Source organism: Diadema antillarum, unplaced genomic scaffold (assembly GCF_040938485.1).
Source record: "Diadema antillarum isolate AM-2024a unplaced genomic scaffold, OU_Dant_1.0 seq00000475_RagTag, whole genome shotgun sequence".
NCBI classification, from domain to species: domain Eukaryota; kingdom Metazoa; phylum Echinodermata; class Echinoidea; order Diadematoida; family Diadematidae; genus Diadema; species Diadema antillarum.
The window spans coordinates 332,924-354,604 of NW_027271442.1; the positions used below are offsets into that span (position 1 = coordinate 332,924).

The following is a 21,681-nucleotide window of genomic DNA, read 5'->3' on the forward strand; positions in this document are numbered from 1 at the left end:
TCTCTCCTCTACCCAGTTTCCACAACGCTCTTCAGTTATTCTGCATTATCTTTTCAACTACTTGGCAGTATAGGATGACAGAAAAAAACTTTTCATTATCATACGGATTACCCTAAAGTTCATAACAAACTAACAAAATATTGTAAACATTATTGCTCTTTGTTAAACAAGATGTGATGCAAAAAACAAAACAAAAACATTTCTGTTGGCAAGGTTGGTTGTTTACATCTTTTAAGGCACATGTACCACTAGTACTACATGTATTTGGCAAGAACAGCATATATATATGCTATATATATATATACATATATATATATTATATATATATTGTCGCCGGGGCGACAAGACCACGTATCTACAAAATGTCAAAGGTTCAGGAGAGCCAAAAAACATGGCGGCCAAAGCACTGTAGCGAATGGGATAGCCTTTCCTTTGACATGCCGTGGTGGCTTCATTTTTGGAGTAAGACAGTTGGGATTTGGACAGGACATCACTTAACCCATTATTTGACCATTAATCCAAAAAAGTCATTTTCACCAAAATTGCAGATACAAGGTCTTGTCACCCCAGCGACGGACTATTATACAGTATATGAAAGATGGCGAAGTAGAGTAGTAATGCATTTCAGTCCAACAGCGCTATTTATTCAGGCTGAATTTTCGAAGAATACATGAATGTCTTCCTCAGGGTTCACAATAACAATTATGAAAATAAACAAAATGAATATTTCCTTTAAAGTGGTAGTCATGGGGAATGCCCGAGTGTGGTATCTGAGTAGAGGCATTGTGCGTTTCTTATGAGCATGCTGACTTGCAGTCAAGATCAATTTGTATTATTATGATGTAATAATGATAGCAACCACATGAATTTGTACATGCTTAACCAAGCAGATCATCAACGCATGTAAGTGTATCATACATTAGTGGTAGTCATAGGAATGATTGTGACAACACGCGTATTTCTCAGTGTAATAACTCAGCTGTATATAACTCACATTTTCATAGACTGAGGTATCTGATGTCCAACATTTCGTTATTCCAGTTCTCTCCCAATCTTATACGTGTCTTTAAAAATGTTGGCTGCATGCCTGGTATCTATTATACATACAATATAATACCATACTAAGGAGGCTTAGTACCTCCTTTGTCATACACAGCTACTTTCAGTGATACAGCTGTATTTGTACTTTCCTTTTCACATACACGTACATAAAAGCTTTGTAAGAGTATGATTACTGTAAAAGTGGAAATTTTTGTGCATATCGCGCAACCAAAAAACTAGCGCGAAAATAAAAGTATGTGGATATTTTTGCTTGCCATATATTCCTGTGTGGGATGTCTTGATTCCGTGGAATTAAAATCACGCGAAACTCTTCTTACCCGGCCAAGCGCGAAAATATCCACTTTTACAGTATGTGGAACTTCAAATTTGATGAGGGTAGGTATTTGGTCACATTCTGCCCATCAAAACTTTAGTTTGCCACACAAACCTAGGGCAAATAACATAATTCATAAATGTATAAACTACAATACAGGCTTTAAACGGGAAAGCTACATGTAAAACAAAGAATCAGTATACTAGTAGTATGCAGAGGTAGGATTGCTCTTAGATGAATACATGTTCATTATTCACACACATTCTTCACACACTGCATTAGACAAAATAACTTATCAAAACCGACTGACACATCTTCACAGTGGCGGATCCAGGGAGGACCGCAACCGGCGCACACCTCCCCCCCCCCCCCCCTTAATTTTTTTGTTGAAACAAAAGAAATAAAAAGAAGTTTCTGTAAACAAGTATAAATGCACATATGCTTGGTTTGTGCAACTTTGATCACAATGCAAGCAAGGCTATACCATTTTCAGACAAATCTGCAGTGTCTAGATTTTACATTGTCACTATCACTACCTTCACTTTCCATAATTACATGGTTATCTAAATTTGTAAAATTCCTGCATGTACAACCAGGACCACAATTTTGCCCCTGTTTTTTACATTTGCACTGCTTATTCACACACTTATTTTTCTTACATCAACATTGTCTTGTTAAATATGCAACACTATTTCTTCTTTGTTCAATGTCTCTTGTAAATCCCAAAAAAGTCAGCAAAAGTAGAATCTTTTTCCTGAATAACTGAAAAGCAGCCATATTGAGTGATGTCTGGATACATGAATAGTGGGACATGTCTGGGGCATTTGCCCAGACAGTTCTCACCCAGCATGATTACAACCTGTGAAACCTAAGAGCAGAATGAGGGGGCAGCAGTTGATCTTCATGAGCATTCTACTGACTTGGGGATACACCTTGAGTGTTATACTGACCAAACAAAATGGGTTTAACTAGAATAATAATTTACAGATGCAATCCTGTACAGCATTCAATTTACCAGTTCCTGCGGGGAGGTCATACAAACAAGCTGTAATGGAGCATTTCCGGCATGTTCCATCTCTTGAGCACTCTTGGCGTTGAGCAAGAGCTGACTGGGTTGGTATCCCTGCAGTGGCTGGCTTGGTGGGGCATTGTTGGCTTGGGGCAGGGGAGATGGTGTTTGGTTGGTGACTTCATACACCTTTGGCAAGAAGCTGCTTTTGTGGCACATATCTGGTAAGGGGTTGGTGCTGAAAGGCAAATCAGAGTTTAAAAAATATTCTTCAAGAAGAACTACAATTACATGACAGCCAGAGAAGGATTACAGTCATTCAAGCTACTGCCCATAATTCATTTGACTACTCTTAAAATGTGTACAATTAAATTTCATGACTTAACGTTCAGTGGCATCTTAAATAAGAACATTACACTTTTTCTATTGCTCAATAATCATTAACAAAAATTTACAATACAACTGTACCAACTAAAATTTCAATTTATTAATCCCTGTTTGAGGAACTTGAGTGCAAGTTGAAAAGAGCAAGAATTATTACAGATGCAATCCTGTATCCAATTTACCAGTTCCTGCAGGAGGGTCACACGCTTGGATGTTCTGTCTCTTGAGCACTCTTGGCGTAGAGCAGGAGCTGACTGGGCTGGTGTCCCCGCAGTGGCTGGCTTGGTGGGGCATTGTTGGCTTGGGGCAGGAGATGGTGTTTGGTTGGTGTCTTCATACACCTTTGGCAAGAAGCTGCTTTTGTGGCACACATCTCGCAAGGGGTTGGTGCTGAAAGGTTAATTCAGAGTTCAAAAAATATATATACTTTGAGAAGGACTACAGTACAATTCAATTACACAACAATTATAATTATTCTAAATATTTGTCAGGAATGAAACTAATTGCAAAAATGTATACAACTGGAATTTATACAGTTCAATTCCAATGGCATTTATAAAGGATAGCATTGTCTTTCTATTGTTCAAAGATCATTATAGAAATTTTACAAAGAGGCATGAGAAAAAAGTGAAATAGCAACAATTGAGATGAAAATAAAATGACATTTGGCATGAACGTAATCTATACGAAACATGCATTTGTCAAGTCTATTAAAACACAGTGGAACCAGAAGTAAATAATATTTCATTTGTCACAAAAACATTGGTACATCACCCCATTGTATTCAAATTGTCAAATGCTAATGCTACGACTGTGATAGTATGACTAGTATGAGGTGGTACATTATATGATTGTACATATTATAGAACCCTATTCCCATACCATCATAATGTATTTTGAATTCATCAAACTATAGAATGTAGAACTTAACTGTTGGTTCTATTACAAATAATGATAATAATGATAATAAAATAGTGCAGGGTCTATGCCAAATACAACAAGGGAAATTGACTGATGTCATGTACATTTTACTAGTAGATCGTACTCTGTCATGATCTATATCGATCTCTGTACTTTTAGTTCTAACCAGTAGTAGCGCTAGCTGTGATACGATACCGTGGACGCCTATTTTACAGAACAGGACATCTAATTGTACCTACGGGACTACGGCCAGTGCGTGCGCGATCAAAACTTGCCACTGCAGAGACAAAATCGAGTCCGGAATTCTCGTTAACGTGAAGGTCACGTGACCCTACATGCATACAGATGGCATCGCAAAACCAATATTTTCGGAAATTTGCTTCGACTTTGGGTGCAATTTTGATCACTTCGTTTATTTTTGAGCCAAAATGAGGCTGGTATCAAAATTTCCGCTAGAATCTCATCTATTCAAATAACTGATTAAAATAACCATAGGAGTTGTAGATGGGTCAGGATCCAGCAATGTATCAGTGCATGTCAAAATCAGATTCTATCCCAAGCAGCTTCTTATATCCATTGTATCTCCCTCAAAAAGTGTCAAATTCGGCTAAAAAAAGTATGGAATTAATCGTCTTTTATTGGACTGCAAGACTTACCCGGTCGCGGCTCCGGAAACAGGTTCATGGCAACGTAACAACGAGCGATGTTGGGGATATACATTTTGCGTCGACGAAAAGCCTCGTCGCCAGACACATGCGCAGAATTCTGCGCGTGGAATGAATTCGGTGGATTTGCTCATTAGCATACGACGCTGCGGACTGACTGTACTTCTTATGTACAGGTACCCGGTACACGAAAGCCACATGGATGCATAGGTAGTCTTGATGTTCATCTCAAATCATAGCATAGCCTGAATTGTAGCAAGGCAAACAACTTCTCATGCATGTAGTGACGTCTGTTTGCAATATTTTGCAGATTGGTACATCAATAAGAAATCACATGGCTACATCTAGACAGTTGACGTTCATCTCAAATCAGAGCATAGCCTGAATTGTAGCAAGGCAAACTACTTTTTACATTGTATGTTCATGAAAGCCACATGGATGCATAGGCAGGCTTTACTGAAAGAAATAACATGGCTACACATCTACATGTAGACAGTCTTGACGTTCATCTCAAATCATAGCATACAATGTAGGCTAAACTGTAAAAGGCAAACAACTTCTCATGTATGCCACATGGATGCATAGGCAGTCTTGATGTTCATCTCAAATCATACATTGTAGCATAGCCTCAATTGTAGCAAGGCAAACAACTTCTCATGCATTTAGTGACTTCTGTTTGCAATATTTTGCAGATTGGTACATCAATGAATACTAGCTGTATAAGAAATCACATGGCTACGGTGTACATCTAGACAGTCTTGACGTTCATCTCAAATCATAGCATAGCCTAAACTGTAGCAAGAAGAACTGACATCCATGTCAAACGCCACTGAAGCCTAAACTGGAGCAGGGCACACAACGTCTCGTGCGTCTGGACGGCAGAACTCTCGAATGTTGGTGTACAGGTACTCCTTCCGTTGTCGGGGAAGTCCAGGCATTGGTTCACTGGGTGGCAGCATGCGAGGAGGGAGATTAGCTGGGTTCTTCAAGAGCTGCATCTTCTCTTCAGGCGAGTGGGCAAACTGCTTGGCAAACACGACTCCTGGCTCATCTGCACTGAACCTGCATTTTTTTAAAGGGAGACACAAAAACATGGAATGTAATGTGATTAATCATAAATCATAAACAAACATGCATGTATTATGGCTAGAAGGAAAAAAATATTTAAACTGAATCAAAATTTTGATAATAAAATGAATGGGCATTTTCCTTGTTAAGAAAGCTAGTTGAGTGTAAATTTGAGAAAACATTACAACTAATGTGGTTGAATAATGAATTTGTAGCAACTGCCAAAATAGTACATTTTATGTATTTGCTTTTATACAGGATACACTGTAACTTCGATAAGTCAAATACTGTATGTTTTGGAACAGTTATAAAATGAGATTAGTCAATAACAAATTCTATTTTTGGATAAAACGTATCATACCTGAAGTGATGGTAGCTCTTGATGCCGGGAAATGTCCGAAAGTACGGTGCTAAGAAGTCCTGCCACTGGTAGACTGGAACCGTCTGCTTTCCAGCTTCGTCGCCAACAAGTTGGGGTACATTGTGCTTGGTGACGCTAGAGCTGCGGTGGACACAGTCGGCGATGTCGTCAAGAGTTGAGACAGCTGTCCTACTGTATTTCTTCTTGAAAAGGCCGAAGCCAAGGTCAGGTGAAAACTTGGTATGGCCCGCCAAGAGAAAGTTCAGGGTGATCGTGTGATGAAGCCCTTTTAAGGTGCGCCAACACAGGTACCACAACAGGAACTTGTTCTTGTTCTGACCTGCACAATTATCACAGTGCAGGTCAAGGTGACGCTCTCCGAGGCCGTACTTCCGGAAGAAGAAATGCAGGTACGAAATGACCGAGATAGATCCCTTGGAAAGACACATGCCTTCGTCAATCAGGAAGTTTACCTAAGAACAAAAAATACAACAAAACAACAAAGATAGCAAAAACATTAGTACTGTATTACAAGTTGTACTTGCACAAAGAGGTTATTGCGGAGATTATGAGCTACATTGTATCATAATCTTTGCTGAACTTTTGTGTGTAAATTAAAACTTGCTAGAATATGGAAACTATTCAAAGCTGTATTGTTACTGCTAGGGCAGATTATTTTCAACAAAAAACAATAAAGTGTTCCTTTTATTTAGCTCACAACATAATTTTTTTTTTCCTGAAAAAAAAAGACCATTCAATACTGTACATGAACAATCATTCTCATGCCTTTCCCACATGCACAAAGATTGACAGAAAGTATGGAATTCTAGATATTGAAATATTGTACATGTACAATGTATCTCACCTGCTGGCCAACACCTTCGCAGCTTACTCCAAACACACCACACTTCCGGGGGGTCAAAAAGTACATCGGGCCAGGCTGCAGAGGGTTGGATGGAAAGTGAACCTGCTGTGCATAATCGAATGAATAATGCACAGCAAGGTCCACAGAGCAGGGGGGATTCGGGCCAAGCTTCCTCGATGCCACATCGTCGTTGCTGCGGTTCGCCTCTACCATCTGTTGTAGCACCTCTCGTTGCTGCTTCGCAGAGTTGAGGTGATTCAGATGCCCTCTGGTCCGGGCCTCTTTTTCCTCCTCTGTCAGGTTGGCACTCTGGTACACCGCCAGGTTGTTTTTCTGGCACTGCCAACATAGATCACTCATGGGGCGGCAGATGATGATGGAGGGAGTGAACTGCTTCCACATCTTCAGGAACGACGTCTGCAGCATGACTCTTTTCCCTGGAGAGAAAGTTGGAAATAAAAAAGAGACAAACACAAAGTTCAGACACATATTTTTAATAGTCTTATTCTGTACATGTAGTCTGAATTAATGGTTCCAACTAGCATCTTAATTTCATGAACACTCTTCCAGTAAACTTCACACTTTAATTTTACCCGATTTATTTAAAGAAACCAGTTTTTGTTCATATACAACCTAAAAAATTCAAATCGTAACAAAATATAAAATCTTAAAACAAAGGTGCATGGAGAATGTCCCCAGGTATTAAATCATTTTAATGCAGTCAACTTATTGTGCAGATTCAGCTTTGCAATATTCAAGTCTCGACAAATTAAAACTGAATAAAAATGGCACATGACTCAACATTACAAGCAGTAAAATTTTGTGATGATCATACAGTACCTTGTTTCTCCATGATGCCAGCATACACCCGCCACACCTCGGCCTTGGATAAGGATGAAGGCAGCAGTTTTACATCCAGACTTTTGTACCCTGGAATTCGTCCTGGCAGGAACACTGCATTCTCCTCTGCAAAGTTAATCAGGAACCTGACGACAGCCTGCACGTCCTCTGCTGTGTAGCTCCTTGTGTTGAAGCGCTTCCCTCCTGCCTTGTGGGTCACAGAGCATACTCCATGTTGGCGAAGCCACTTCTTCAGCCTCGTCAGCTTGTCCTTGGATATGCTAACAGTGAATAGAGACAGACATTCACACATAAATAAATATGATATTTACACTTCGGATATTTTTCACACTATTAATGTGCTGTGTTAAGTTGCATTCAAGCAACACTGCTAATGAATAATAATAATAAGAACAACAACAAATTTAGCACTCTCCAACCAATAATACAGGGATGATTTATTTGGGTGGCAGCTTGTGCTGAACACGTGTTTGATAATCAGCAACGTCGTCATCAAAGCTGATTCTGTCGACACTTCAGATGCATTATGGCCTAATTTCAGTTAAAACCAACATGTCAATGTGGACCATGAAATCTGATTGTAGTACAATTAGTACACATGTATGAATTCTGAACTGCTGTAGTGCTGAATTGTAGTGCTCTTACATTTGTAATTTTACTTTTAGTCTTACTAGTCTTTCACTAGTCTTAACCAGACAGAGAAAAAAAAAATAATAATAATGCCTCTCTAGAAAGACATCATGGCAAGGCCGTAAGTAAGAGTCCATACATTGTAATTTGTATGGTGTATTTTAAACGGTTAGACCTACAATGTACCATCAGGTTGTCATGTTAATTATTATTTACCAGGTAATTGTATATTTTTGCTCTAAGCTATTAACAGAAATTGAGACGGTCACTGTCAGTCAGAGAGTCTACTTACGAATTCAAAAATCTGAACATCTCGGTGCAAATCCTCTGCCCATTGTATGTGTATGATGACCGGTCACGCTGGCGATCCTTTTGCTCTTTACGCTTAGAACAGTTTGTTTTTTCCCCCGATGTCGTCACCAGCTTCAGCTGTCCCAGTATTACTATGTCCTTTTCTGTCCGAGAAAGTTCAAAGATGGAGTACCTATACTCGATAACGTCCTGCTCGTCCAGGTTGTCCATACTGTTAACAGTTGTGCTTACGGTCGCACCTAAACTCCCTCACTGTCCTCCGCTCCTTCTCTAGATCCTCACTAACAAACTCCTTATGAATGTCTTTCTCAACTCTTTCGCTCATGTCCTCCAGCTGCCTGAATTCGTCGTCCTCAACCTCGCCATCAACACTCTCCATATCCACGTCTTCATCCTCATCGTCGTCCAGATCTGTTTCCATTTCGTCAACCTCGTCCGTCCTCTCCCCGCTGCAAAAATAATCAGTCACTACACGTAGCAGTTCGGGGTCCGCAGACGCTGTCGCTCCGGCAGCCAGTCCCGCTGCAAGCTGGTTAGCTGCAGCGGCAACATCTCTCTCGCGCGTCCGGTTAATACACGTGCGAGAACTCGCCTCGACCGGCATGTTGTTTGTTTACACGCTGGTAACGGTCCACGGCCACGGTCGGTGATCGGTAGCAAAAAGACATACAACATTACTACAAGGACTGAAATCAATACAGTAGGACGGGACGGTAAAATATGGCGCGAAAAGAAGAATGAACAGAGTATGATTCCTTGAGGAGATGTTGAATCGTTACGAGTAGAAAAAGCTATCAAGATTTCCGTTGAAATTTGTTGCTGATTCACATTGTATTGTCGAGAAAGCCAAGGTAGAACGCCAAAAGCAAAACTCAAAACGCTCAAGACTATCGAGTCCGCGAGACGTAAACAAACGAGCGCGAGCCAGCACGCACGCGTGGGTGAACGAAGCATTCCCGAACTGCGTACCGAAAGCCGAATTATGTAAAACTATGTAAAACTATGTAAATGTGTGCGACGCACTAGCCAATCGCATGCGAGACCATGCGCCCTAGCAACAGCGGGCACATTGGCGCGGCGTTCGAAAAAAGATCGAAACTGGCGAGTGCGATCCAACATACGTCGTTTAAAACTCCATTTTCGATAGGAAAGGCTTAGAATTACGACATGAAATTTGGTGTACATGTAGAAAACATATCAAAGATTCCATTTCTGCAAAAAAACAAAATCGAGAAAAATAATGGTCAAAATGTTTGAACCCCGCCTGGGGCGGAATTTGCTGTTGCGACTTTTGCCTGAAACCGTTGTCGCGGGTCACATTTATTCTCTAAAATACAAGGGAATTTGTCGAAGTTGATATAATATTATTCCAACTACACGTTATAATATTCGAGAGTAAATTGTTCACATGTAACGTTAGAGACAAGAATGTGGAATCTAAATCTGATACCCTTCACTGAAGCTGTAAGATGAAGAGGTCATCATATGAAAATCAATCTGAAGTGAAATATAAGAACCAGATTCCATTACAAAAATCGTGTTCGCTTGTGAAGCAGGAAACTAAATGACTCGTCACGCTACGCGGAGGAATATTGTGGATTTCATCATGCGAGTAGGCTCTGACACGGACCTTCCCGTGACTTCATAAAAACAGGGCAGTCTGAATGCATGATACCGAACTAGATTTGATACGAGTTTCGTGGGAAAGGAGGTCGAGAAGTTTATGTCTGGAGATTTGCGAATATTACAAATTTTCACCGTTTCAACTTCTATCCATTTTTGCAGAGAAATACTCGAGAGTAGGTGTGAGGAAATCAATTAACCAATGTTTTGAATCAAACTTTCGTTTTTCATTGAATCAGTGATATCCATATTTTGTGTTTCAACTCCTGGTAAAACCACGAAAATCGAACATCAATTTTGCGTATGATATTAATATATTGCTTCACTTATTATATTTCGTGAGGTCACTTGCTGATTGATTAATTGAATGATTGATTTATTAATTAATTTAATTATCGTTTTATTGATTGATTGATTGATTGATTCCCTTTTTTTCCATCAGCATTATATCATACAGGTATCTCGCCACAATGATTGCCAGCCGAGTGTTGGGGCAGATTGGGCTTCTTTTCATAATTTTTTACCTCAGTGGTAAGCAGAATAATAGTTCCATATTTTTTTTTAATTATATACACATTTTGGGGAATTTTGATTTTTGTCTCTGTTGACAACAACAACAACAAAAAGGTTGAAGCTGGAAATCGATGAGTGGAAAATTGTGTTGCAAGTGGATAATCATGACGCTTATGATTATTTGAGTGTGCGGACACAGAGACGTATAATTTGAGGTGAATTTGACTGTTATAGCATCAAATATATTGCTAATTCCATCCCGACTTCCTTACCTTACCTTAATCCAATAGATACTGTTGTCTTTTATATATTTGCTTAGTCGTGGGCAATATCTCTCTGCTTATCAAAGATATGATTAGAAACCACAGATATATTAATAAAGAGCATAAAATTCCAAAAAGAAATTCAAAGTTTATCTGATAAAAACAAAATGATCCTAGTAAAAAGTAGATTGCACCTTTATCAGGACGTCTTTTTTTTTCATATCTCAGCCATTTCAAAAGCAATATTCGTCAAATGAACTTTGAATTCTTCTTAAAATTGTATGTTCTTTAATGTTTCATAAAAAGAAAGTTTCCAATAATCACACAAAATCATTGGAAACCTGAAGCCCCATTTCAACTACAACTATACCATCAGTTGAATAATTGATGTACACAACCAGGCAAAGAAGACATCTTTATTCATTTCGCCATGTTTGCTACCATGGACGTTTGATAATCACATCTTTTTGTGTTCTTTTTGCAGCTGGACTAACAATGAACCTCGAGGTACCGTCTCCTCTCCGGGCTGGCCGTGAAGTCACGGCAGTGTGTTCCGGAAATGACGTCCCAGGTTCGGCTGCACCGACCTGGTATTTGAATGGCGTCCAAATCACAAGCGGCTTCACCACCACCAGCGAAGTCATTGAGCAACAAATAGTACAACCAACCTGTTAATAGATAGGTTGGTGACTTAAGAGGGAATGATACTTTCACTAAAACACTTTAGGAATTTATAACCATTGATGGAAACGAACCTAGTGGTACAATTTTCTACCTGCAAGATTTTCGGAGAATGTTAAAAAACAACATTTTTATGCTGCAGTTTTGGTACCATTTTCTGCTCCCCGCTACATCGAGCGCAATTGTTGTCACTGTGCCAAAGCAAAACACATTTGAATTTTTTCGAGAGCTTAATTAGATTGTGTCATTTCAAATTCTGAAAACAGAATATACATTTACAACTATAACATAGATGAAGAAAGTGCCATTGTCAGCATCCACTAAAATTCTACGTGTATCAACTCATCTACAAGAACCACCACAAGAAATGATATTTCAAGTTAGAGCAATGGCTGTGCAGCACGATCGTCTTTATGGTATGGCAATGAGTTGCTTTTGAAATTATGGAAGTGTGTTTGTGTTATAGAAATTGACGGTAATGCGTGAGCATTCGTCGAAATACTGAGAAAATGACAAGGAACCGTTCATCTCCCACTTCCATCTAGTTATGACCTTGAAAAGAATCTTAAATTTTGAAAGGGAAGTGACAAATTATGCAAGACGGAGATAGAAATCGCTGTAGATCTTGAATCTCGTAAGCAAGACGGAAGTTACCTTTCACCTAGTGCGACACCCTCGATTGATATCCGTACATTTATTCCACAAACAATGTGTGTATTCCACGTAACATGATTTCTAGAAAAGGACAGATACCTCTCTTGCCCATACACACGAGCTGATGGAGAATATCTGACAAATTTTAGGAAAAAATGAGTGAAAGATTAGTCTCCTATGCATGAGAGCTGAGAAGAGCAAAAGGGAAGAAACTTTACACATTCTCAGCGGACACCCTAGAGTATATAGATGTAGGGAGGACATGAAAATGACAGAAAAATACTAAGAAACACCTTCTTTAAGGAAACGTATACTAGGAAGATGTATGAGATCAAACTGTACTTTAATGATAATGTTATTGCTTATAGATAATAAATTATTAATGAAAATACATTAGAAAAATGAATTGACATTTCGTCCTCTTTCGGATAAAGGATATCAAAAGAAATGTTGTCATATCGCAAGCCATGCAAGAAAAGTCAGCTGAAAGTATTGGGTGGGCGTGGTTTGGCAACCTAAGAAGTCTCCGATGTCACCATCTGGTTAAGAAAACACCCATCAGTTTTGGCAGTCGCTTAATTATTTTCCTTCATGTCAAAATCACTAATGTAGGCCTATTATACTCCTTCCCGGGCTAAAACTCAAATAAACCATATATCAAACCAAATCAGCGAATACACTTTAGTAGAATCTCCCTTTCTAGTGTAAAAAGATGAAATGAAATAAAACTTCATGATACCAGCCACAATCATCTACATTTTTTCTCTCTCCCTCTCTCTCTCTTTCTCCCTCTTCCTCCCTCACCCCCCTCTCTCTCTCTCTCTCTCTCTCTCTGTCTTTCTATATCATGAACATATCTTCAGCCACAAGACTACTTCGCTCATCTGCAACTGAAACTTGCAACTATCTCCCTATCCCAAATCATCAAAAATAAAATTGTGACAAGCCTTCCTTCCCCTTCAAACATACCGTACTGTTGTTCTTTTTTTTTTCTGTAGAAATCACACAGAATGATGATGATTTCATTATAAATGCTATCACTTCTCGTTAGCCATTGTGTCTGTAATTGTGTATATGAAACCAGGTTGGTATTTTCCCTTTCGCATAGAATATAGCTGAAGAAAATGTTGTACATATAAACAAAAGTAGGAATTCTAATAGAACATACTGCCTTGTAAACGATTACGGGAGCACATTGAATCAACAACATCTTTTAACCCACTATATGTAAGTTTAGACTTCAAGGTGGCAAAGCTTTATACGTTATAAGAATAGGACAATTGTGATATCGACAAACATGTATTGAATGAATAAAACAGCAAACAAGAACCATCGAGAAAGATAAAGAACAAAGTTGCTGATTAGTCGGCATGCATGGACCATTGCTCTTCTTCTCCAAGATACCGCGAGTACTTAGTGATTATCCTAACTGACACTGCCAATCAAATTTCCGTTCACGCCCACAATGGTAATGACTTTATCCATATTCTTTAAGGAACCCAATGCGGAGGTTGATCGGATGTGAACTTTGACCGACATTAAGAGCAAGAACCAAAACGGTCCAATTTTTCATGTTCCGGAACGCTATGTCCAATGTGCTTATAAGGCAACCCCGCTCTAAAGAATCAGTCTTCAGAACCATACAACATATTTTGTCATTCCATATTCATAATCATTAAAAAATCATCTTCTTTGAAGGCATGGTGGTAAATAATTCCAAGTGAGATATTTGACAGATTATGAGCCTTCAATAACGGACCCTCTACGGTGTGTTTAAACTGACCGCAAAAATATTAAAAGAAATAGATAGAAGCAAACAAGCCTATACTGAGACTGCCCTGAGTATATACCAGTCTACACGTAGAACCTTAACCTTTAAGACTGACCAAACGGGGAATAAAATGGCCGTCATTGGTATTTGCAGTCATTCTGTTTCTGCCCATTCCTTATAAAGATTACAATAAACATTTTTGTACCAGCCGAAAGTCGTGTTCTTGAGGTTGCAAAAAGTGATCACTGCAGAGTTTGGAGATATGGAAATAAAAAGACAAAAAAAGTAATCGATCGGATACTTCTTGTGCAACATAAGTAGTATAGGTGTACGTATAGCGTCATAAAAATATGATTCATATTTCTATTGTTCTAGAACAAAAGAAATATGAAAAGACAAAAGAATTATGAATTATGAAATATGGATTATGATATGATTTATGATAAAAAGATGGATTATGATATGATTTATGATAAAAATATGGATTATGATATGATTTATGATAAAAAGATGGATTACGATATGAATTATGATAAATCGATGAATTATGATAATAGATATGAATTATGGATATTTACATAACAATAGAAATTGGAAAGAACAAAAGAATGTATGAAATATGAAAAATGAAAGATGAATATTCATGAGATATGAATTATAGATATGAACGATGAATGATGATTATGAAATATGAATATTTATGGATCGATATGAAATATGAAGAATGAATTATGAAAAATATGCTATTGTTTTAAGAATCCGCGTCATTGTTTCATCATATTCTTTTGTTCTCACATCGAGAGATATTTTCGAAGGCAATGGTCGAAATGGTCATAATGACGATTGCAATCGTATTCATGACATTTGTTTGTTTGATGACGTCACTCCGACAAGTTCGGACCTGTCCTCTGACCGACGCTCGCCCGATCGAAAACAAAAGAACTTTAAAAAACAAAGAAATACATAAAAATGGGGGCGTGTCCTCTGACCGACGCTTGCGCAATGCTTGCGCAATCGAAGAGAAAAGTCAGGGCGTGTCCACTGACCAACGCTCGGGGACTTAAAGACAAAAGACTGGAAAAACAAAGAAATACATAAGACTGGACCTCAAGTTCACGATAAGTTCGGACTTGTCCTCAGACCGACGCTCGCACACTCAAAGACAAAAGACTAGAAAAACAAAGAAATACATAAGACTGGACCTCAAGTTCACGATAAGTTCGGACTTGTCCTCTGACCCACGCTTGTACGCGAGCGAAGACAAAAGAATTTTTAAATAAAGAAATACATAAACTGGACCTGGAGCCAGTGACGGGTTCGGACTCGTCCTGCATAAAACAATAAATGCCTCATACATATTCAAAGAGATGGTGGCGTCCTTTGGAAAGCAAAAGAATAAAAACTCGAAGAACATGCGAGAGGGACACATTTCAATTTGAAACCTTCCGAGAGCATCACATGTTACAGAATGTCTCAGCCGAACATCGCCAACACCTGGTGTCCCGAAATGCAGAGGACGGTGGAGAAGGTGGACTTGCTGATGTTGACGGAGTATCTAACTCTCATCGAAGTCTTGAAACGGGTGCAAAACGTGCCAGATTCTCCAATAGACGGTACTCCCGAAGATCCACAGCGCAAAGTGTTCCAGGCGGTTCATCATTTGGACCCAATGACTGTGGAGAGAGTGTACCCTTACGTTGGCAGGGTGCTCTGGATGAGACCAGATCTCGTCGAGTGCGGTTTTTTCCTGGAGTACATCAAATTTATTCTGAGGGGAGAGACTCAACAACAGCTGGAACAAAGAAGAGTCAACATAGGGAGACACGTGGAGGGGATAGAGGCCGCTGTGAGAGTGGTCTACAGGGCCTTGGGGCTCGAGACCGGCCTGCCCGACATCGTCTTGACGGACCCTCAGTGGAACGTGCTTTAGACGAACGACTGCTATTAACGGTGATAAAGGACACATTTCCTTCCGACTTTCACGCCGTAGACACCGAGACAATCTTACGCGCATGTCGGACAATTGCAAGCGAGGAACAATTTTCCCGTGTGCGACGAATCAAGCTTCGAGGCAATGAGAGGTTCGACGATTGTATAGAGGCCCTGCTCAAAAATTGTATAGAGAACCCCAATCATCCCAACAAGTACAAACGTTCGCTGATGGCTCTATGCTATTTTGTCAACGTCTACCAACATGCCTGCATACCGGACGAGCGGAAAGAGGAATTTCGCGCGCAATTCGTGGAAGGACTCAAACGCTACAAAGTGCGCTGGTCGGAACACGCTCCGAAAATGACTGTTGGACTAATGTCGCGATACGTTTTACATTTTTGTCTGTATATGTTGTATAATGTATGGAATGTAGATGTTAATAGAATGTGAATTGATTCAAGCAACGAAATTCGCTGCACTGTGTGTATGCGTGTACAATAAATGATGCGTTTCATTTTCAAATGATTTTTTTACTCGTTACCTTGTCTATCATTGATGCCTTTTATGTCATTGCAACGTGAAAGGAATGCCATTTCTGATGTTTGCTTCTGCAGTGTGTGGTTGCTGAGACGAATAATGTCTAATTCATTTGAGAGAGCGTTAGAGGAAATCTATTACGATCCTCAACATCCAGCTAGTTTCGGCGGTGTCAGTAAGTTGTGGAATGCGGTGAGAGAGGTGGAAACTGAAAAAGCGAGCTTGCAGGGTGTCAGAGACTGGTTAACGAAACAAGATGCGTATACAATGCACGCACCGGCGAGAAAGACATTTAAGAGAAATGTTGTGAAAGTGAGAGGAATCGACGAAATCTGGGAGGCTGATCTTGTAGATGTTCAAAATTTGAAAAGGTTTAATAATGGTTATCGCTACTTACTGACGTGTATAGATGTACTGTCGAAATATGCTTGGGTGGTTCCTTTAAAAAACAAAAAATCAAAAGACATTGTCGGGGCATTCGAAAGCATCTTGAAAGAGGGCCGAGTGCCTGTAATGCTACATACAGACAAAGGTTCGGAATTCACAAACAGACATTTTCAGAAATATCTCGAGAAAGAAGGCATTCACTTCTACACAACAGAAAATGAAACCAAAGCCAGCGTTGCTGAACGATTCAATAGAACGCTGCGAACAAAAATGTGGCGCTTCTTCACATTCAAAAACACTTACAGGTATCTCGGTGTAATAAAAGATTTTGTCAAAGGCTATAACAACACCATTCATTCTAGTATCGGCATGAAACCAAAAGACGTGAATATTGAGAATCAAAAGCGTGCCATAAAAAGTCTCTACGGTAGGGCAATGCGAGGGAAGAAGCGTAAAGCTCCACGATTCAAGTATGAAATCGGAGATCAAGTTCGTATTAGTAAAAGCAAACTAAAGTTCGAAAAGGGTTACGAAGCAAATTTTTCGAGGGAGGTCTTTACAATCAGCTCCCGCGTCAATAGGAGGGTACCTGTCTACAGAATAAAGGATTACAACGGGGAACGAGTGAAGGGTACGTTCTATGAAAGGGAATTGATAAGAGTTTCGAAAGACAAGGAGACTACTTACAACGTGGACAAGGTTTTACGCACGCGCATGCGCAATGGGCAGAAAGAATACCTAGTTCGTTGGTCAGGGTATGGCAAAGAATTTGATAGTTGGGTTCGACACTTAACTCCGCGTTAAAAACACGATTCACGTTACTCTCGTTATCATTCTTCGCTTTGAACAAAGGAGAAGAGGCTGATCGAACATGGCTTCTCAATTTTACGTGACGCTGCCCAGTAATAGTTCCATGTCGTACTATCCAAATAACAAAACGTGTCAGTTTACAACGCGGCTTCACGCACCTCTCTCACTCAACGAAGATTACGAGGTGGGGTTGGCAGAAGTTCAATTTCAGTGCACGTGGTATAATGTACGACATGATAACAACACCCTCACTATTTACGATAATGAAGTAGAGGACGACGCTGTTCCATTGATGAAAAAAATTGAGATTCCTGCGGGATATTATAATTCTGGAGAGGAACTCATTGACTCGATCAACGAACAGTTCCGGAGAAAATTACGTAAAAGCATCACATTTTATTACAAGAGGACCCAACGAAAATGTTTCATCCGATTAGAAGGAAATACGGCGCTCCTCATTCCCTGTGGTTTGGCTATGATGCTCGGGTTTGAAGGGGAATGCCATCTCACGGAATCAACACTGAGTCCCATGCCAATGGATGTACACATGAAATTTCATACATTTTATGTCTATTCTGATATCGTTCAGTTTCAACACGTAGGTGACGCTGCTGTACCTTTACTGAGGACGATAGCAGTCATTCCGGACAAGGATCGCGATAATATCGTCAATACCTATATCACTCCGCATTACGTCCCTCTTAAGCTTTACAATTTTGAAACGATAGAGATTATATTAACAACCGAATCGGGTGAAGTGGTACCATTTGAACGCGGGAAAGTGATCGTGAAGTTACACTTTAGAGAACGCTCTACGAACTAGCTGGACGCTAAATTTACACAGCGATACGTCCAACTATGGTGGTATTTCGCGCACCGGCAAGGATTTTTCACGACCAATATGGCTCGGGATTACCCGTCTTCCGCGGGGCATCCATGCAGAGAGGACACGGGCTGGGTAGTCTGGTGAAGGGGCTCTTCAAAGTCGCAACTCCTCTCTTAAAAAGAGGGGCTGTTGCTTTGGGAAAAGAAGCTATGCATACAGGCATGAACATTGTTCAGGACACCATCAACGGACAATCTTTTAAAAGCGCAACTAGAAAAAATGTGGCTCGGGCGGGAAAACACCTGGCCTCAAAGACTGTTCGAGCAGTAAAGAAAAAAATTGGGAATCAGACTGGAGGAGCGCGATTAGTAGTTGTAGGAAGAGTTAAAAGAAGGAGGCGAGGAAGGAAGCGTATCATTCGGTCTCGAAATTCTCCAGCGAAAAGAGCTCGCTTGCGCGACATCTTCGATTAATTCGGACTATTCGTTTACCAGTCTCATACACTCCTTGCTGTCTTTGCTGAACATGGCGCTTCTACACGACAAGAGCGATGTCTGCTGCAAGTCCGAATTGGATTTGTTCACGGTACCACACACTCAAATGAGCATCGTCAAAGGACCATGGGTAGAATATCACCCCGTTAGCAGCATCACCGATGAAGGGCCCATTGAATTCAACGTGTTCGGCACGTCGGAAGAATACTTGGACCTCTCTCAGACCATGCTTCAAGTGACAGTCAAAGTTACGAACAATGATAACACGGCTTTACCAGCTGATGCCCCAGTTGGTCCCGTAAACCTGTTTCTCCCATCTCTCTTTGCACAAGTTGATATCATGCTCAATGAAAAACTAGTGTCTCAGCCGTCGAATACATACCCTTACAGAGCGTACATCGAATCTCTGCTGCACTATGGAGGAGAGACCAAAGAGTCTCAACTCACTCAACAACTATATTACAAGGACAAAGCGGGGAAAATGGATGCCGTTAACCCGCTGGCAAGCTCTGCAGAAGCTAATCCCGGTCTGGCGAAAAGACATGGATTCATCGTCGAGAGTAAATTACTTTCTCTACTTGGTCCGATTTACGCCGACATTTTTTTTCAAGAAAGACTGTTACTCCCGGGGGTTGATTTGAAAATCAAGTTAAATCGTAGCAAAGACGCATTTTGTCTTCTGTCTTCGACGGAGAATGCCCGATATAAAATTAAAATAGAATCTGCTGCCCTCTACGTTCGCAGAGTAAAGACCAGTCCTACCATCATGTTAAACCACGCCAAGGCCTTGGAGAAGACAACCGCGAAATACCCCGTCAACAAAGTAGACGTGAAGTCCTTTTCCATTCCTGCAGGAAGCATGTCGATTAATAAAGACAATCTATTTCACGGACAGTTACCAAATCGGGTGGTCGTAGGATTCGTTGACACAGACGCCTTTAACGGTACTTTTGGCAAGAACCCCTTCAACTTTAAACATTTACGCCTCAACTTCATCTCCCTCACTATTGACGGAGAAACGGTGCCGATGAGACCATTACGTCCTAGCTTTGCAGCGGGAGCTGGACAAAGTTACATTCACGCTTACAATTCACTATTCATGGGAACCAACCGACTGTTTGTAGACAAGGGAATTAACATCAATCGAGAAGAATACTGCGAAGGTTATACCCTTTTTGCATTCGACCTTACGCCCGACCTATCTGACGGATGTCACTTGAATCTCATCAAGCAAGGAAATCTGCGCTTAGAGCTACAATTCGACGTGGCCATTCCAAACACCGTCAACTGTATCGTCTACTCGGAAGGACAAGGACTGATTCAGATTGATAAAAGCAGAAACATCATCTACGATTACCAATAAAACCTCTTCCGGACAACCGACTGCCGAAATATTCTAATCGACTATGGATACATCGCAGATTCAACGTTTCTTAGAGAACGATCCTATTGTCAAGCCCTATTTCAAAGGAGTATATGCGTCAAATTGTCTACCGCGATCAATTAGTGGGGCGAAGCAATGCTTCATCGCGAATACCGATCCTAGCGATAAACCAGGAACACACTGGGTGGCTTTCTACTTTTGCAACGGAAAAGGCGAATTCTTTGACTCTTACGGATATGAACCCTTAACTTACAGTCTTGACTTTGTAAAGTTTTTGGACAATAATGCCTCGGCATGGTCCTCTAATTCCAAACGGCTACAAGGAACTGTATCCACAGTTTGCGGACAATATTGTATCTATTACGTGACGAAACGAGTAGGGGGTCAAACAACTCGAAGTGTATTAAATGTGTTTGGCAAGGATTATACGAGAAATGATAAGAGAGTGAATGATTGGTTTAATCGACGTTCTGATGTTTCCCATCGTGTTCATGATACATCTTTTACTCTATTACAAATCGCACGTAGCTTCGATAGTTTGTAAGAAGATATTGTAATAGCGTGTATAACGTAGTGTAAACTTCTCTCTTGATGTGGATTGCTAGATATCTAACAGTATTTAACTTAGTAGTAATTTGTATATATCGTATGTGCAAGCCTGTACTATTACCTTTTTTCTCTCACTCACTCTCTCTCTCTCTCTCACTCCCTCACTCTCTCTCTCTCTTTTATTATATATATATATATATATATATATATATATATATATATCATATAACTCCAAATCATGACTATATGTTCTTTCATGTCTGGGAAAGCTAGTTTGAAAATAAGAGAATTAAGTTTGTACCTTTATGTTGAAACGTTGAGTGATTGTGACAGTTTGTTACCAATGGAATATATTATCATTTACAATTCATAGACCATAATTACTTAGGTTAGCGTACCTAGCGTAACAACCGCTTGAATACTTTGTAAAATTAGGTAACCTATATATATATATATATATATATATATATATATTAGATTAAACTTGGGCTGGGTTTCGTTCTTCATAGTAATACACACTTGGTTATTTTCGTTACGAGTATATGTCTCATTTTCTCTTTCGCTCTTCGTTTTCTTTCTCGCTTCTCTTTTCCTCAGTCACGCTGTATAACACATATCACACAGGACAAAACAAAAATAAGATGTAACGAGTGCGTTTTGTATCGTAAGAATATTGTACGTGGTACCCGTTTTATTTTCTCCAATAAAACAACAGACTATAAATATGTAAATAAATTTCTCCTTGTTGTACTTGTTTTTCTTTGCTTCCTTCTACATTTTGTGATTGTGAGAAAAAAAATCATTAC

General features: G+C 39.8%; 2 protein-coding genes across 2 annotated transcripts; one reads left to right on the plus strand and one right to left on the minus strand.

The window, feature by feature from the left end:
* Positions 1–5,190: 5,190 nt before the first annotated feature.
* On the minus strand, positions 5,191–8,661 carry LOC139733428 (uncharacterized). The gene is made up of 5 exons (XM_071644247.1): positions 8,432–8,661; positions 7,489–7,769; positions 6,649–7,085; positions 5,784–6,256; positions 5,191–5,416 (listed from the first exon to the last, which is right to left on the minus strand). Exons 1-5 carry the CDS (start codon positions 8,659–8,661, stop codon positions 5,191–5,193), a joined length of 1,647 nt encoding a protein of 548 aa, XP_071500348.1.
* Positions 8,662–18,973: 10,312 nt separating this feature from the next.
* Positions 18,974–20,305, plus strand: LOC139733429 (uncharacterized protein F54H12.2-like). Its single transcript, XM_071644248.1, has one exon. It carries the CDS (start codon positions 18,974–18,976, stop codon positions 20,303–20,305), a length of 1,332 nt encoding a protein of 443 aa, XP_071500349.1.
* Positions 20,306–21,681: the final 1,376 nt, after the last annotated feature.

Excerpts from the sequence above, each read along its gene's own strand:
- LOC139733428 (XM_071644247.1), bottom strand. The coding sequence starts at position 8,661 with ATGGACAACCTGGACGAGCAGGACGTTATCGAGTATAGGTACTCCATC. Across the intron at positions 7,770-8,431 it reads ATGTTCAGATTTTTGAATTC|CATATCCAAGGACAAGCTGA; the intron begins GTAAGTAGACTC and ends ATTCACTGTTAG. Across the intron at positions 7,086-7,488 it reads TGGCATCATGGAGAAACAAG|GGAAAAGAGTCATGCTGCAG; the intron begins GTACTGTATGAT and ends CTTTCTCTCCAG.
- LOC139733429 (XM_071644248.1), top strand. The coding sequence starts at position 18,974 with ATGGCGCTTCTACACGACAAGAGCGATGTCTGCTGCAAGTCCGAATTG.